This window comes from Rhinolophus sinicus, chromosome 14, assembly GCF_057876585.1.
Source record: "Rhinolophus sinicus isolate RSI-liver-muscle chromosome 14, RSI-T2T, whole genome shotgun sequence".
Lineage (NCBI taxonomy): Eukaryota > Metazoa > Chordata > Mammalia > Chiroptera > Rhinolophidae > Rhinolophus > Rhinolophus sinicus.
Window position 1 is genome coordinate 117,395,105 of NC_142514.1, and position 19,636 is coordinate 117,414,740.

Genomic DNA, 19,636 nt, shown 5'->3' on the forward strand with positions numbered 1-19,636 from the left:
TAATGTCTGCGTAAACCATCTAGATTATGAAATTTGAACATTATAAAATTTGACCCTAGTAATTACCACAGGCATACTTTAGTTGTCAACATCTAAAGTTAATCTGTATCTTTACCCAATTCCTTAATAATACAAGAATATTAGTACACTTTAAGACCATTTATGTTCTTCCAACTTATGTATTATTTTGATAGGTATTTAAATTCTAACTTTTTTCTCTTTGAAACACATACTACTTTGTTCCATTTGTTTTATACAATGTCTATTCAAATTTACCCTCTCCAACTGTCAATCTGAGATTATTTTCAGTCTGCTGAAGTGGATGCTTTAGAATTTCCTTTAGAAGGAGTCTGCTGTTAACAAAATCTTTTAGAGAAAGAACTACATCCCACACAGACATATATGCACACAGAGACAGAGAAAGGTGAAAAAAGCTTGCATGTCTTCCCCCCTCGTCCACTCAATACTGAAGTTCAAGATATGCAAACTTTTCTTCATTTCTCTATCTCTCAGTGTGCATACGTTTCTATAGGATGTAGCTCTCTGGGAAACCTAGCTTAACATGGGATAATCTTCTACTAGACTACTCATGTTGAGTAGGCCCCGGGTTTTGTCTCCTCTTACCTTTTTCTCTGGGAGGCCATGAAAAGCAGAGCTGAATTTCACTCTGTGGGTTAAATGTTCTCAAGGCAAAAGCTGGCTGCAGCACTCTCAATATCTTTCTGGGTCCTTATCTATATTACATTTCTGGTCTTAAGAACTTTTTATATTCTTACTAGCTCATTGCTATTTTTAAGATTTTTAAAGTACTTAATCCAGAATTTATGGTGGTTTTTGATGGATGGTCAGGACAGATACCTAGCCTGTCACATTGCTGAAATGGAAGTGTATTCATACATTCCTAAAATACCGTTAAGCCTCCCAAACACATTGGCATCATTATAAACGACATAAGTATGGTATACTTGAAATAGTTTGGCATATTCAAATATATTTTTAACTGTTATGTACTTGATCTAAGAGGTGATAATCTGAATACATTTTGAATTTTTATTTTCAATTTTTAAGTTAAATTTAATTAAAATAGTCTAAATACAAAATATAGTACTTCTTACAAAAGATGTTCTTCCATACTTACAGTATAACCTTTCATTGAGACGATTAAGGGACTGTAGGATTTTCTGTTCTTCAGCTGATAGCGCACAGATGTTAAATTCCTGGACCTTATTTAAAGCCAGATTTGATTTTTGTAGCTGCTTGCTACTCATGACAGTTAGAATTTCATCCTCAGGCACTGAAGCTTTCACTAGGTTTTCAGCCATCAAAAACTCAGAAGTACTGTCTGAAACTACAGAAAGTTTATAGTAACTATTCTTTTTGAAACTTTTTTGTCTTCGGGATTAGCCCTTGTGCATACTTAACTGACATGTCTGTATGTATTCATTTCACTAACAGAAACCAAGTGAATCTTTTGTTACTTTGCATTATATTTATCAGGATCCTTTATATTTAGGATTTTCCCATCCCTCATTAAAAAAATATTCAAAATAATGGCAGTAAAAAAAAAAAAATGATGGCAGTGAGGTAATAACAATTCCTAGAGTGTTACCTGAATGAAAGTAAAAACACATTTTATTTAGATTATTTTTTTTTGTGTTGTTTTAAATTATTCATTGGTAGTACAAAAAGAAGATAAAGTAGATTGTCCTTATAATGCAACTAAGATAAGTAATAAATAAAAGAATAAGAAAGAAGAAACTTAAGATGAAAAAATTAGATGATCAGCTAAACAGAACTGACAGCCTAGAAATAGATCAAATTAGACATAACAACTTAAAATGTGATCAAAGAGTTGAGAGAAAGGAAAGATGACTCAATAAATTTGTTTGTTGTTCATGAAATAATCAATTTGGAGTTTCATTTCACACTATCCATTTAAACAAATTCCAAAGAAATTAAAGAATTAAATTTAATGAATCAAACTATGAAAGCACTCTAGAGGAAAAAGAAACATCTCTAAATTTCTGTATTGGGAAGGTCCTTTGAGCTTAAAAGTAATGGAGAAATCACTAAGAAAAGACCAAAAACTGATTTATTTAAGGCTAATCTTCCCTAATAGAATTTAAATTTCTGAAGGGCAAGGCTTTTGTATATTTTGTTCATTGTTATATATCCAATATTTAGTTATAGGTAGGAACTTAGCTCTCAATAATAATTTATTGAATGACAAAATAAAAAAAATAAGACTTCTATATGTAAAAATAACAACATATGTGGAATGAGATGCAAATAATAAAGTAGTAAACATATTTGCAAATAATATAAGGATTAGAATCCTTGATATTTAAAGAATTTACAGAAATAAGAAAATACCAAAACTTCAACATCTAAAGCGTAAAATATGAAACAATTCACCAAAAATAAGTATACATACAAAAACAATTAAGCATATTGTTAGTAACATATTATTAATGAAAGATGTACAAATCAAAACCAACCAAACCCCATTTCTTTGCCTGTGACATAAGCAAATAATAGAAGTGATTCTACCTCAAGTTAGCACACCTGCCAGAAGAATTTATATGATAATACACCCAGGAAAATACTTTAGGAATATGTGTGACATGCTGTAATAATGCTTATATTCTTTGATACTGAAGTCATTTAATACAGAGTTTCATTCAACAAATATTTATTAGGTGCCAATTACATGCCATTTACTGTGATTTCAATTCAGGGACTCTATCTTATGGAAATAATTGAAAAGTCAGGAAAAAGCTTGATGCAGAAAGATGCTCAGTACATTATTATTTAGAATAAAAATTAAAAAAAACAAAACAAAACTGGCAACAACCTAAATGTGCAGAGTGAGGAGAATTCAGGTCCAAAATGGTGGTTTAACAGTCACATAATATGTAAGTATTTGGGAAAATACATATAAGAAAAAACAATCACTGGGAACAAAGCTCAGAGGAAAATGTTTAAACTAAAACGTACCTTTTTCGGTATTAGAAGTACCCCTTGTAGTTTGTTTTGGCTCACTTGAACTTAGTGGGACACTTTGTCCAAAATTCTATAAAGATAGAATATTAAATCAGAACATTTCATATTTAAAATTCATGAATACATATTGACTTATAAAATACTTTTATTTGCTGTATATATTTTCAGCTACCACTGTTCATGTAACTTGTATATTTTCTTTTCTTTATTTTTGAGTAGAAATCAGGAATTATTGAAATAAGTCTTTCTATGGTACCTAAATATTTTTAAAAATATTTTTTGTCAATTTTGGAAAATTTTCAGGTTGCAGTGTTGTCTTGGATAATTGGAAGAGGGAAGTAAGTTGGGTGGCAATCAAAAGTACTAATTAAAAGAAAGTTAAAAAATTACCTTAAGGTTTATAATCTAGTTGATTTATTGTAAGGGTGAATCACAACTACTAACCAAAAGCCTCTGATTATGGTTAATACCAAGGATAAGGATCTTAGATGACAAAACTTAAATCATAAATAGCTGTCTCAGTGCTGCACACAACTGGGAAATGGGAAATCTTAGAGCACTGGCAATTAGCACACCCATTCAGCACTCTCTGAGGGATACCAACTCTTCTCCCTGGATATGGTCTACTTTGCTTCTTTACTCCCATTCTGTTCCACTTAAAAAATGACTGTTTCTCTCAGATAAAATTGCCTGTCTATGACTATCGCTCACATTTGTTCCATCTGATCTAGAGTAATTGATGCAGGTTTCTACAACAGCCCTCCTTCAATAGCTCTTGCAGCTTTGTCTCATCGCCACTATAGACTTGAGACACCTTAGACAGAGACCCTGGCACTAAGTGGTAATTGTGCTTTTTCTATCTTTTATTGATCTCTTTCAGATTCTCTCCACATAGAAGTAGTGGGCTGCAAAAAATCTGGTATGATAAAGTACATTTTCTAATACAAGGTGATGGGGGACAGTGCTATAGTAACTGAACCCTTGTTTAAGATCTTGAGTGAAAAGACAACAAAGCCCCAAATCCTAAATCAAAGCAAAACAATAGGGATGAAAAATTAAACTTCAAAACTTAATTTTGATTTAGGTATACTGACATATTCTAAAGACAACAAGACTTTGGAACATGTGTAAATGGGTGTGTAAGTGGAAGATGTGTATGTGGAAGTGAGGCTTTTAAAAAGAAGGACAAAAATGGATTCTAAAGACAGTAAGGTAAAATGCAAAGGAGCAAGAGAGAAGTATGGAATAAGAGCCAGAAAAACAAAGATGAATTTAAAGAGGGCAATAATAATAGGCATTTAAAATTTAGTTTGTTCATTTTTTTGTTATAACTATTACAAAAAGTAAGTTATACAAAAATAGTTATGCAAAAAAAGTTATACAAAAAAGTAATACATATTACTTTTAAATATAAATATATTAATAAAAATAAAGATAAAATTTGTTCAGTTCATAGATTTTGAGATGTTTGATGTGAACACCACGGATGTTAAAAAAAAAGGACTTATTAGTCATTATAACATTTGTAACCAGGAAGTTATGTTTGCATCTAAGTACTGTATTTGGTATTAAGCAGTAAGAATATATGGGTAATGGACATCTTAATTTACATAAATAACTAAGTGACTTTTGTTTTGCTGATAACATATATCATGGTTGATTGTTCTCCATATTAGCAATCTTATCTATATAAAAATCCATAGTTCCTACAATATATAAATAATAGGACTCTCAACCTATAACTTGAAATATAAATTCTTCATAAGGCACTATTCCAGTTCTATTAAAAAATTCAGAAGAAGTGACATTTATAGTTGAAACTCCAAGAGAATTGCTATTCACTCATCCATCTAGAATTTTTAATATTTTAAATTCAATTCTTGGATTAAGTTAGACCTCTAGAAAATGTCATCTTTAGGTCACATATACTTAACTCTCACAGAAGTACCTCCACTAATTTTTAAATTAATAGTATCATGCTTTTGATTTTTATTAAAGGCCTCTTTTCAAACACGTATAAGAAACTCCCTATTCATTTGTTGTTGACTGTTAATAGGGATATATCTATTATGAACTTCAAGGTTCCCTATTGAAGATCCTCAATGGGAAATGTCTTTTAATATAGTTTACCTCAAACAAAATCATTGTCAATATACCCTGAAAACTACACAACATAATATTTTCCTTTTGCTATGTCTCCCAGGAAGCTCAGACCCAAATAGGATATTTAAACACATGAATTTTATTTGTCTTTATGATTAGCATACTTCCTCTATCTATGCCTCTAATTTACTTTTCTTTTTAAATGTATGTTTAAATAACTTTGTTGTGAATAACCTGTTTTCTTTTTCCAGAGTTGACTATATACCAAATAATTATAGTACAGTAAGTTCCTAGCATAGCGATCCCAAGACTGCTTCACAAGGCTTTGGCTATACTTATATTTATATTGTGGTGCACAGCTTACAGCAGGAGCACAGTCCTTTAAGAACATTCTGTTTTCCAAGAAATTTTCCATCAATGAATAGAGATTTTTACTAATAATGTACTTACATTCACATTCTTACTGTACTTCTGTCCTACAGATCCAGGGTTTTGTTTTTTCTGCTCTAAAAGATTTCTCTGCTTATTTTCAACAATTCGTTTTCTTCTCATAACAGTAGAATCTTAAACAAATGCCAGCACAATGTCAAAATTTACACAAGTTGAGTAGGTAGTATATATCCACCACAAACTTCCAAACTACCTTCAAACATCACAGAAAACTCTAAGTTTCATTCAGTCAGCAAACTTTTATTGAGCTTCTCTTACATGTACTATGTATGGCACAGCTGCGATATGAATTAAACAAAATGTCTGCTTTTCAGGGTTTTATAGTTTGGAGCAGTGACCTTTAAAGTGTGGTGCACCACCAGGAGGACATGCAAATAAATCACTGCTGTGCAGGAAGAACAAATTAGAATTCCACTTTATATTTATCATCTGAAACTTAGAAATTAAACTTTACTAGAACAGTTGACCCTTGGATAACCCTTGGGGGGTTAATGGCGATGACCACCCATGCAGTTGAAAATCCCATATAATTTAAGTCGGCCCTTGGCATACATGGATTTCCGGTACTGGATGGAAAATACATATATAGTTGACACTGGCAGTCTTGTCAGTTTGCAAGGAAAATGGGCATATATTGCACACAGTGAACAAAGTTATCTTGGAGGAAGAGTAGAGATCGATTCTAAGTGTGTGAGGTTGGCAGTGTTATTCATTAGTGCGTTTTCACTTCAATGTACTAAATTTTGTGTGCTCTAGTAAGTGGGTTTATGGAAGTTATGTTTGTATCTAAATACTCGTAACATCTGAATGAGTCCTCACAAAATGAGAAAGAGGCTAAGAAAGACTTTTGTAGGGCTTCCATTGTATGTGTAATGTTTCATTATTTAAGGTGAGTGGTGGGTACATGAATATTTATTATATTATTTTTCTATGCTTTTTGTATAACTAAGTAAAACATTCTTGCAAAATAATAGATTAAAGATAATACTAATAATGCAAGCACAGGTGAATAAGAAAGGCAGAGATGATGCAGCTCTTACTCTGGCTTCAAACTCTGCCACATGATGACAATGAAGAATAATTATGCTTGTAGCAAAGTTAGGATCACAAATTTAAAAATTATCCAAAAGGCTATAATAATAAACTTCACCCTAAATGCATATTGTGACTGGAGATATAAGCTAATGATGGTACATGAAATGAAGTCATCATAATTGATAAGACATTTGAAACTAAGCATTCAGAGGATTATTAATAATATATGAGAGAAAAGTATTTTATACACAATAAACAAAACTATTTTTATAATTATTAAAAGTATTATTTATAAAATATAAAATTTAAAAATTATTTTAAAAGTCTGTACTTCACTTTTCACTCTGAAAATTTCAATTTTGGTTAAGATGCTTAATGTATATTAGTACAGTAATACATGTGTATGGCAAATATATGTATATGATATGTGCTCAAAATTTTTATTGATAGTGGTACAATAAAAACTTTGAAGTCCATTAGTTGAGAAGAATATTAATGGATTATTACAGTAAAATGAATACATGTAGATTGTATGTAGAGCTAAAACCGAATTAAGTGAAAGCACAGAGGCTAGAATGGAAGACTAAAGAAAGGTTTCACAGAGAAGGTTATGCCTGAGCTTGCTCTTACAGGAGGAGTAGGTTCCCAAGTAAAAGGACTGTATGTCAAAAAGAACGTTATGTGCAAAGGCACAAAACAACAATGCTGAAGAAGTTAAGAAATTTCTTGGGGCTGAAAGGTAGAAAATTCAACTGGTCTGGGGCATAGAAGATGAATATGTGTGTAAGCATACAAACATCTTGGCAAGTACATGGGTATGGGTGTGTGTGTGTGTGTGTGTGTGTGTGTGTGTGTGTGTGTGCTTTTGTGATAAAAGTTCAGGTAGGTGAAAAAATGAAAATATTTTAGCCCTGAAATTATGTACTGGAGACCATGAGTTTGAATATTGACTCTAATTTATGTTATTATAACCAATATATATGTGTACTTTCTATATATAGCTATATAGTTATGTATAGTTATAGACATATATTATAACTATATGTATAAAACTATAACTATATATAATCAATCTAAATCTATATAACAACAAAGACACAAAGCTTTCAACTTTTTAAGAAAGTTGGCTAGTTATTGAACATCTGACCTTTTAGAGTAACAAATAAAAACATAATTGTAGTTAATATTTATTGAGCATTTATAATTGCCCAGGCATTGTTCTAAAGCTATAGGCACTATTATCATCATGATTTTTAAAGATGAAGGCACAGGAGAGGATAAGGTACTTGCCTAAGGTCACAAAGCCAGTAAAGAGCAAAGCTAGGATTTAGCTCCAAGCACTTAAGTCTCTAAAATCTAAAATTCTAGCTCATACCATTCATTCTTATTTGACTGTCTCTCAGAAAGAAATATATTTTGCATTGTGACCCAGGATGCATATATTATAGTTTGTGAAACATATTTACCTTTACAATATATGATGCCCTCTGGCAGTTTCTATTCTAGAACATTCTGATTCTAAAATTATATTTCATTAAAAAAATTCTGTTTACCACTCATTAATTTGGTTTCATAATTCACTAATAAGTCTTGACCTGTAGTTTGAAAAGCACTGTGTTATGTTTATTCCCATCCACACAAGTATGCTAAATGCTAAATAAGCTAAAAATGCTAGGTATATTAAATATTATAGTTTCTAGTGAGATCATTTGGGCAGCAATAAAGTTTCTGTATTGTTTTCTATACTTGGAATTGTCTTCACCTAAATCATGCAAGGTCCCTATCTTTGCATTTTTGAAAAGCTTTAAAAATACTGTAAATGAAAATTAACTTGGCCATGTAACTGCTTCATCAAGAATTTTTCCCTTCCTTCAGCCTGTTCACAAATTGTCTGGGGGCAAGATCTACCAACACTTTTGTACTTTCTTGATTTGTAGCATAATTATTTGTTTTTGTGCTTTATTGTTCTTGGTGTAGATGTTCTGTTTTATGGACTGTAGATTATTGATCCCAGAAACAGATACAGCATATGCTTAAAACTGTTTATATATTGTTCCATTCACATACATGCACTTAAATACTATCTACTAATTAATATAATAGCTGAGAGAACCTTGGTATTTTTGCAAAAATAATATAGTTTTTACTGGCATATCTGGCTAAATTTCTAATCTCATACAAAAATTCTAGATATGATAGTTTTATTACCCAAACTCAAAGTAACTACTAATCTTTAGTAAAGTATTATGTATTTTTAAATTTGTCATATTCTTAATTATGAACAAGGGAAAATTCTGGAAACATTCATAGAATTATAGCTTTGGAAGAGATCTTAGAAATAAACTAGTTCAACCTCTTACTTATAGATCTTTGCCACTCAGACGTGGACATTCTACCTGTGCTAGTGATGGGAGTGCTAGTGACATTCTAATGGCTAGTGATGGGAGCCACTACTCCATTGTTGGTGATATCAGCTCAGATCCTTCTTAGGCTGGACTGAACACATCCTTGCAATTTTTATCACCTCATTCAGTTCTGTTTTCTCCTTCTTTCACACAATAAACCTTCATGTATTTGTACACAGCTATCACATCTCTTAGGCATGAGCTGGTTTTCAAACCCAACCTTCCTTCCAGAGTCTTGGAAGTCCATGGTTTGTTTATATAGCCCTTAAAATATATAGTCTAAAATAATGTAGAGCATAGAAGTACTTCCAAAGATCTGATCATTATTGCCTGAAATTATGTTGTTTTAAACAGCTATGACAAACTCCTCTCTCTTTTTAAATTTTGGTTTAATTTTGTGTGAATTTTTCTTTTTAAAGAACAGTTGTCAAGATGAATATCTTTCTTCTTAGAACTGCAAAATTAAAACAAGAAAAACAAACAAACAAACAAACTAACTAAATACATACAAGCAGCTGCAAAGAAAAAGACCCCATTAAAATAAACTTACATTCATCAAGAGAAGTGAAACTACAAATCGCAATTTGGTAGAAAAAATTTGCAACACATATAACTGGATAGAATCCTAGAATATATAAAGAACTCCTATCAATAAAGGAAAAAAGAAAACCAAGAGCATACATTTCACAGAAGAAGAAATGAGAATAGTGCAAAAACATGAAAAATGTTCAATTCATTAGTAATGAGGTCAATGCAAATTTCTCACCCATAAGATTGAAATGACAGCATTTCTCACCCATAAGATTGAAAACATTAAAAAGCCTGACTACCAGAGTTTTGGTGAGCAGGTAGAAAGGGAACTTTCATATATTGCGCTGGAAAATAATTTGGCATTACCTAGTGAAGTTAAAAACACACAAACCCTATGACCCAGCAACATGTGTATCAGTAGATGTAAAAAACTGTTCCTAAAAGCATTATTCATAAAATAAATTGAAAGCAATCCAAATATTTAATGATAGAATAAATTTTTTTCACATAATCTTATAATATTCAAAATATAATAAAGTAATGAATATGAATGAAGTATAGCTAAACTAATCAGTGAATCTAAAAAATGAAATTGAAAAAAGCAAATTATAGACGAATATACCCTAAAAAATCCACCAAGAAACTACTAGAACTGATAAATGAATTCAGTAAAGTAGCAGGATACAAAATTAATATTAAAAAATTGGTTGCATTTTTATACACCAATAATGAACTATCAGAAAGAGAAATTAAGAAAACAATCCCATTTACAGTTGCATTGAAAAAAGTACCCAGGAATAAATTTAACCAAGGAGGTGAAAGACCTGTACTAGGAAAATTGTAACACACTGAAGAAAGAAACTAAAGAAGATACAAGTAAATGGAAACATATACCATGCTCATGGATAGGAAGAATTAATTAAAATCATTTACAACGTCCAATTAAAAAATGGGCAGAGGACCTGAATAGATGTTTCTCCCAAAAAGACATTTAGATGGCCCAACAGACATATGAAAAGATGCTTAACATCACTAATCATCAGAGAAATACAAATTAAAACCACGATATAATCTCATACGTGTTAGAATGGCTATCATCAATAAGTCAACAAAAACAAGTGTTGGTAAGAATGTGGAGAACAGGAAACCCTCAGGCACTGCTGGTGAGTTTGTAAATTGGTGCAGCCACTATGGAAAACAGTATGGAAATTCCTCAAAACACTAATTCAAAAAGATATATGTATCCCTATGTTCACTGTAGCACTATTTACAGTAGTCAAGATATGGAAGCAACTCAAGTGTCCATAGATAGACTACTGGATAAAGAAGATGTGGAACATATATACAATGGAATATTGCTTGGCCATAAAAAAGAATGAAATCATTTGTGACAAAATGAATGGACCTTGAGGTTACTATGCTAAGTGAAATAAGTCAGACAGAGAAAGACAAATACCATATAATTTCACTTATATGTGGACTCTAAAGAATAATATAAATGAATAAACAAAACAGAAACAGACTCTTAGAAACAGAGAACAAACTGATGGTTGCCAGATGTGAGGGGAGGTAGACAGCTGGGTGAAAAAAGTAAAGGGAATAAGAAGACCAATTGGTAGTTACAAAATAGTCACTGGAATGTAAAGTAGGGCATGGAGAATATCGTCAACAATATTGTATGGTACCAGGTGGGTACTAGATTTATAGGGGGTATCACTTAATAAATTATACAAATATCTAAACACTATGCTATACACCTGAAACTAATATAAACTAATATTGAATGTCAATTATAATTGAAAAAAATAAAAAAATATGGAATGCAAATAATAAAAAAAGAATATAGATGAAATGGTTTCATATATATAAATTACAAAACTAAGCAAAACTAAATAATATATTGTTTGAGATATACTTACATGTGGTAAAATTATTTTTTAAAAGCTCTGAATCATTAACATAATTCTATATGGTGTCATTTCTATAAGACAGAAAGAGGATGCAATTGGGGAGGGGCATATGAGATTCAACAATAGTAGTGATTTTCTATTTCTAAAATTGGCAGTGAGTACAGGGTTCTTTTATTAGTCTTTAACTTGTTCTTGTATATTACATACATTAACACCTCCATTCCCCTCACACAGAGTGTTTTTTAAAAACAAGCATAATAGCTAAGTAGTTAAGGGCACAGATGCTAGAGACAGAATGCCTACATTTTAATCCTTGCTATGCCAGCTATACTAGCTATGTGATTTACACAGGTTATTAATCTTCTGTGTGTCTCATTTTCCTCATTTATAAAATGGGAATAATGTTATTTACCTCACAGAGTTATTGGGAGAATTAAATTTGTTTTGATCTGTAAAGTGCTTAGAATAGTGATTGGTACATAGTAAATGCCATATCATTTTAACCTAGAATAATTTTCTTCAGTGTCTGATTAAATTTCTGATCTCATGAAAACTAGGATTATACTAAGGTATGAACACTGGAGCTACAATTCAAAATCAGGCTCTGCTTTAAACTATCTGTGTCATCTTGGGCTATACAATTTTACTATTATGTGGGCCAAGTTCCTCATCCATAAAATATGGGAGTTAAATGCAATTGTATCTTTGGTCCTTTCTAGTAATCAAATTTTTGATTCCTTGAAGGTATTCTTAATACTTCCTGGAAAAGGAAAACAATGCATTCTTTTTAATTTTAGATTTAGTATTTAATATTTCATCATTTGGTTTTTTAAAAACCTGAAGTATAACCACCTATAGAAATATGCACAAATAATTATACGATTACACACACACACCCAGATTGCACAGCCACCCAAATCAAAAATAGAACATTACCAGCACTGAAAAATCTTTCCTCATTATCCATTTCCACATAACTCCCACCATAGTTTCACCTGTTCTTGAACCTGATAGAAATGTAGATTTTTTTGCTTTACATTATGGTGTGTGATTCATCCATGTTACCATTTCTTAACAGTGGCTGATTCATTTTCATTATGGTATTTCATGGAATGAATAATGGAATTTCACATTATTTATATATTGTTGAAAGACATTTGGGGTAACTCTAGGTTCTGGCTATAAAGCTGCTATGAAAATTCTTGTACACGTCTTTTTTTGGTTAACATATCAATGAATTTCTGACACACACACATAATCTGTTGGACTGGACTTGCTGGGCCATAGGATATGCATATGTTCAACTTTAGTAGATATGAAAGTTTCCAGGTATTACATCTTTAACAACACTTAATATTGCATCTTTTTAACTTTAGCCATTCCAATGTGTACAGCTATATCTAATTATTTTAATATGAATTTTCCTGAGGACTGAAGCTGAGATCTTTTCATATGTTTATTGATTTGGCTAGCCTCCTTTATGAGAAGCTTATTCCAATATTTTGGCTTTAAAAGAAAATTGGTATGATGGTCTTTTTGATGTGTTACCTAGTCTACAGTCTGCAGTTACTTAATCAAACACTAATGAAGGTGTTGCTGTAAAGGTATTTTGTAGATGTTATTAAAGTCCATAATCAATTGGCTTTAAGTAAGGGAGATTACCTTAGATAATCGGTGTACCTGATTCAGTCAGTTCAAAGGCCTTATAAGCAGGACTGAGGCTTCCTTGAGATTATAAAACATTCTGCCTGTGGACAGCAATTTTACTCTATCCCTGAGAGTTCTGGCTTGCCCTTCGTCATGTCCTGCCCTAAAAATTTCAGACATGCCTAGACAGCCCCCATTTTCACATAAGCCAATCTCTTGCAATAACTCAATATATCTTACTGGTTCTGCTTCTCTTGTTGAACCCCAACTCATATAATTGGGTTGTCTTTTTCTTTTTTTTTTAAATTGAAGTTTATCGGGGTGACAATTGTTAGTAAAGTTACTGTGTTTCCCCGAAAATAAGGCCTAGCTGGACAGTCAATTCTAAAGCAACTTTTGGAGCAAAAATTAATATAAGATCCGGTATTATTATACTATAAGACCTGGTCTTATCTAACATAATATAATATAAGACCGGGTCTTATATTAATATTTGCTTCAAAAGATGCATTAGAGCTGATTGTCCAGCTAGGTCTTATTTTTGGGGAAACACGGTACATAGATTTCAGGTGTACAATTCTGTAATACAGTCTTTTTCTTATTAATTGTAAGAGTTCTTCATATATTCTGGATATGAACTCTTTGTCAGTATTATGCATTATAAATATCTTCTCTCAGTCTGTGGTTTGTCTTTTTAATATCTCAGTGGTGTTTTGGGGTGAAAATTTATCAATCTTCTCCTTCATGATTAGTGCTTTTTATGTCTAGATAAGAAATCTCTGCCCATCCTAAAATCATAAATATATTCCTTATGTTATCTCCAGAAGCATTTCTTTTTCACTCTCCATACTTATATCTACAGTTCACTTGGAACTGATTTTTGTGTATGCCATGAGGTAAGGGTCATTTATAATTCCATATGGTCATCCAACTGACTCAGCACTATTTAATAAAAAGACAAGTCTTTCCTCCCTGCTATGCAGTATTATCTTTGCCAAAAATCAAACATGTGGGTCTACAATATGTTTCTAGACTCTATCCTATTCCATTGGTCTAAATATCCTTGTGCAAATACCATATTATAGTCAGAAAGCAGGATGTAAATTGAATTACTGATTTTAAAGTAGAGGAGTTATGGGTGTTGACAAGGTCCACAGTAGGACAAAAGGAATGTGTATCTGAGGCAGAATGGTACAGAAAATCATTCGAGAAAAAAAGAATTGAGAGAGATCAGGGTATTGTTCATTCATATGAATGCTGAATCACCAGTATTTTGGCAAAGACTTTGCATGGAAAGGAAGATTGTGAACCAGATGTCAAAGTCGAAGTCATCTCTGAGGGGAGAAATGACTTGAAAGGTAATTGTATAGTTGGTAGTTGAATGGCTTGGGCCTCTTGGGAATATAGCTTTTACTGGAGAGTTTTGCTAGAGAGTTCTGAAAATGTTAATGGAAAGCAAGATGCCCTTCACAATTTTCAACCCTGGGTACACTGAGTGTGAGAATAAAAATGACTTGGTAAATAGGAAAGTAGGGGAAAAAATGAATAGATTCTCATTGAACTATAATCCAGTATTAGCAAAAAGTATAATTGAAATGTTTAGTATCTAAACAGTTTTGAAAAAAGGTTTGGATGACTGAACAAAGTATTTAGTATTGTTAGTATAAGATTTATTAAGTATAATCACTGTGTTAGTAAGTATAGACATATATAATAGTTTGAATGTTTCTCTCTTTAAAAACATGGCTGAAAATTCAATACATTTTCCAGTGTCCTTTTTACAAAGTTCCCTAAGAACTACCTCCTTTGAGTAAATGTTAGGAAAATATTGGTTTCTCCAGGTGAACATATATATTATATTCTTTTATCAGAGAATGAGAACATAATTTTAATATGCTACCCTTTTAGTTTCAAGCCATTGGGAAACTATATTTCCTAATATTTTGCCTGATCAGCTGACTCTCATACATAATAATTGCTCAATAATTATATTTCTTATATAGTTTTAGTAGAAAAAGCATGGGACTTGGAGTCATAGATATTTGGATAAAAATACAAATTTTGTTATTTACTAGCTCTTGACCTTGGGCTATTCTATTTCCTTACGTGCAAAATGCAGCTTTAAAAAAATATTTATTCTCCGGGCTGTTGTGAGGTTTAAATGAGACAATAAATATAAAGCACATAACACTGTAACTGGCACAGACTAAGCACTCAAAAAAGGTAAGCATCATAATTTATTATTATTTGCTTTAGAATATCAAATCTGTATGATGCTTTCATTTTTTGGAAGTAGTGTGAAAACTAAAGTTACACTGTGAAATGGCTGGACAAAAAGAGAATAAAACCTTCAGTGAGAGAAATAATATTTTTTAAATCTAGGTTTTTGTAGATAAGGGCTGAAGATTTTTAGATGATTGCCTTTGCATTTAGCATCCCATCTGCTAATATGGCTTGTATCCATTCAATTCAGGAAAAGTTTGGATGTCTGTAAAGTGCTGGGCAGTTGCAACCTGGGGATACAGTGATGAATTACCAAAAAAGTCCCTTATCCTTAAAAATCTCATGGTCTAATTGAAGGAGACTTTGAATATTCCATTTTAAACTAACTCTCTCTCTCTCTCTCTCTCTCTCTCTCTCTCTCTCTCTCTCTCTCTCTCTCTCTCTCTCTCTCTCTGTGTGTGTGTGTGTGTGTGTGTGTGTGTGTGTTTGTTACTTTTTTTTTAAAGTATCAGTTTCTTCTTTTTCTTTTCTTTTTTCTTTTTCTTTAGGACTTTATTGGGGAACAGTGTGTACTTTCAGGACTTTTTTTCCCAGTCAAGTTGTTGCCCTTTCAATCTTAGTTGTGGTGGGTGCCATTCAGCTTCAAGTTGTCCTTTCAGTCTTAGTTGTGGAGGACGCAGCTCAGCTCCAGGTCCAGTTGCCGCCGCTAGTTGCAGGGGGCGCAGTCCACCATCCCTTGCGGGATTCGAGGAATTGAACTGGCAACCTTGTGGGTTGAGAGCCCACTGGCCCACGTGGGAATTGAACGGGCAGCCTTCAGAGTCAGGAGCATGGAGCTCCAACCACCTGAGCCACCGGGCCGGTCCTCCTCTTTATATATTTTTAATATTTATTCATACCTTTGGGGAAAGGAAAGCATTGCTTTTCTGAGTTTCTCCCCAAATCCTAACTATTTCTCGATTCCTATGGGTAGGAAAATTAATGAATGGGCTTTTAGTCCATTTCCTCAGAGGAAAGTAGCTTCATGTGGCGTCAACAAGCTACAAAGGGCAATGACATTCTGCAGAGAATTAATTTTCAAAAATGTTTAAAGGAACGCTATCATTTTTCCTCTATATGAAAACTGACATCTATAACTGATAACAGTAGAGCTGCCACTCTTTTGGAAAGGGGATTTCCAAATAGGCTTGGCACATCTATTATTAGCTTGTAACAATTCGATTTAGCAAATATTTTAAAGAAAAATGAAGTATTATAACAACATCTATTCACCTGTTTAGAATAATTTAAACAATATTTTTTACTGTGATTATTTTGATAGACATTTTGACTATAACATTGCGATGATGACGGAATGGTATGGGATAAGAATAAGACCCTATTCTTTGTCCTCTCTCTTTTAAACTAACAAGACAAGTCATGGAAAAAATGGAAGCTAGCAAGTTTCAAATTTTGGTTGACCAAAGGTTGGGTTATTCTCTTTAAAACTTCAGCTACTAGATAGACAAGGGTACAATATTAAGGGGAATAAGTTGTTTCTACAAAGCTACATTATTATTTAACATTAACAACTATAAGGGATATACTGCTATACCTTAATAAGAAAAATTTCACATGAACTTTAAAAGTAGTACATTTTACCTATAAAAATACATAAATTTATTCTTACCAGCAGCCTTTTCATTTTGACCCAGAATATTATGCTGCCTTTTCCACGAGAGAACAGATTCTTCTTCAGTAGGTTGAAAAGTCACAGAGTGATGACTTTCTTCAAAAACAGGATATCTTTGGGTGCAATACAATGTCCCATCTTGCTGGGAAACCATTTGAGTGCCTTTTGAAAGATTTATTTTTGCTAAAGTTTGGCACTCAGTAGAACCATATGGTAGAGATGGCATCACAGTGACTACATCAGAACAAACATGAGGGAATGGAAGACTACTTTCTTGATTCCAGTGATTCAACTTGTGTTCTGTTGGAAGCACATGTTTTGAATTAAAATAGTTATTTGTAATAATGTTTTGAGAATTTTCAGGCATTACTGATTGACACTGAGTCACTTGTATATTTTTATCACTCCTAATATTCGATGGACATTTAGCAGGAGAATGAGGTATGTTTAATTTACCCTGAGTTTGTAAAAACGTGTTGACTTTGCTTGCAGACTGTGGTCGAATAACAGTGCCTTTTCTGTTTTGATATTTAAAACCTGATTGGACTTTAGCAGATACTGCTCTAATTGCTTTTGCTCCACCGCTTTGTGGATTAGCTTTCTGAGTTTTAGAATCACCACTATATACAGGAGATATACATTCTTCTTTTTCTGAGGCTGGCCAGGCTTGTTTAGCAATGTTATAATCTGAAGGTTTAAAACAGTTCAAAGACACATGGGCTGTTTCAGATCCTCCTAATGCAGCAACATTTTCAGAGATAGAATCATCCTTAGGCTTTTTTCTATCAGCAGAATTTACAGCACAAGCAGGAACACTAATTATGTTGCTGGCAGGAGCACTTCTAGGTTGAATGTGGAGTGGTTGAGACCACTGTTGAGATATTCCTATTCTATTGTTCAGGGAATAATTATCTTCAGCATTTTCCCCTATATCTCCAGTTTCATCAAACCACCTCAGTTTTTTAATATTATTTGGAATTGCTGCACTTTTTCCTTTTTCTTTTGTTAATTCAATACTATCTCTGATAGCTTCTGCCTTTTGATTTCCTAACTTAAAGCCTTGACTTATAACTAGTGCCTTAAAATAATCATGCTCATATTTAGATTCTTTCTTCAAAATACTTTTAAGAAACCTCACACCTCTTCTCTCATGAATGTTGTGTTTCATTTTTTTGTGCTGACCAACTAAGTCACAATTAGAAATTACATTAGAGAATGGTGTTGATGTTTTAGTTATTTTCTGTGTTTTATCTTTTGAATCAGAGTTATGAGATATATTGGCAGTTTGAAAACTGTCTGAAAATAAAGGCAACTCTTCCTTATTACAATTAAAATATTTTATCTTTTCATCTTTAACATTTTCCAATTCCCCTAACTTATCAGAACACTGTACTGGGTCAATTTCTCTTATATGTATACTGTTCTTTGGTAAAGGTCTAGCAGATTGTGTATTAGATGGCAAAACTAAAGGTGTTGCCACAGGTACAAATGAAATAGGAATTGAAGTAGTTCTATTTTCTTGAGTTAATTCAGAATATTTCTCTTGGTCTGAAATTGTAGCCATTTCCTGGGTTATAGAATCTGAAATGTTCCATGCTCTGCTGAATTTAAATGTTGGGCTCTCAGTAACTAATGGTCTCTCTCTTTTGAATGCCCCAGAAGAGGAATCAGCTGTCATAATGCCAGTTTCTGAGGTCTTTTCACTTTTTTCATTGTGTACAAACATGGGTGCACTATATATGAGGGCTCCTGAATTGTTAGCAGTCTTTGTGGTTCTTTCCACAGTTCTACTTAGAGCAGATGGATTTTCTCCTTTACTATTAAAACATTCACATGAAGGTAGAGCATTAGGTTTACTTAAAATATCTGAAAACGGTGTGACAGTTTGAGTATCTGGATCATCTAAATTTATTAGCCAGTTATTTACATGTTGAGTTTTAGAGAATGCCAGCTTATCTTCATCAAAGCAGCTTAGATTAGTTGACTGTAGATTTGCTGATTTGAGGAAAATAGAATTCTGCTGGATTGATGTGGAAGGCTCCTTATTAATAAGTGTTAAATATATTTCTTCATGTTCTCCAGCCTCAAGACTGTCTATACTTGAGAGGGTTTCAGAATTTGTTATCTGATTAACTTCATCACAAAATTTCTGAAAGAAAAAAAATCACATTGTTTAGCTTAGACATACTTAAATGCCAAAATTAATGATTCAATACACCATTATTACTAAGCCCAATTCTCCTTTGCATATAAAAATACAGTAAAATAACTATAAATAGTGTAAATATATAAATAATCTATATCCCTGGAGCAGTTTTCAGAGTGAAAATGAGGGAACTAACAAAGACTTATAGTAAAGCGTGTTTGTCTTAATTTCTATGCCTAAAGTAACTACCCAATTATTCTACTCAGAGTTATAGCATAGAAAATAATTTTGCTATTGCTATTCCATTCAGAGTATAGAGGTTCTTGAAAATTTCATAATAGCATGTGAAATTCTGAAAAATAGCTATTTATAAATGGTATTTTTTCCTGAAACTTTCACTGTACTTGAATGAAGCTCCTAAAAGCTCTATGGCCCTAATGTGAATTTCCTGTTGGAAGGGCTACATCTTTTTATATAGTAGTTAATGTCGTGGTCTGTATATCAGAGTTCT

At 32.4% G+C, this 19,636-nt stretch overlaps 1 protein-coding gene across 6 annotated transcripts in view; it reads right to left on the reverse strand.

Moving 5' to 3' along the window:
• Positions 1–19,636, reverse strand: part of CEP126 (centrosomal protein 126) — a 62,172-nt gene that overhangs the window by 16,437 nt on the left and 26,099 nt on the right. For 3 of the 6 annotated variants that reach the window (XR_016018718.1, XM_088791489.1, XM_088791488.1), the window contains exons 6-10: positions 16,977–19,128; positions 9,547–9,621; positions 5,557–5,669; positions 2,998–3,073; positions 1,139–1,348 (exon numbers count right to left, since the gene is read on the reverse strand). Coding sequence is in view for 4 of the 6 variants with exons in the window: in XM_088791489.1 (XP_088647615.1) it covers positions 1,139–1,348; positions 2,998–3,073; positions 5,557–5,669; positions 9,547–9,621; positions 16,977–19,128 (2,626 nt within the window). In the remaining 2 variants the exon portion in view is untranslated. Of the gene's footprint in view, positions 1–1,138; positions 1,349–2,997; positions 3,074–5,556; positions 5,670–9,546; positions 9,622–16,976; positions 19,129–19,636 lie in introns of those variants that run through there. The other 3 variants (XR_016018717.1, XM_019714507.3, XM_019714508.3) reach the window with 2 other exon arrangements.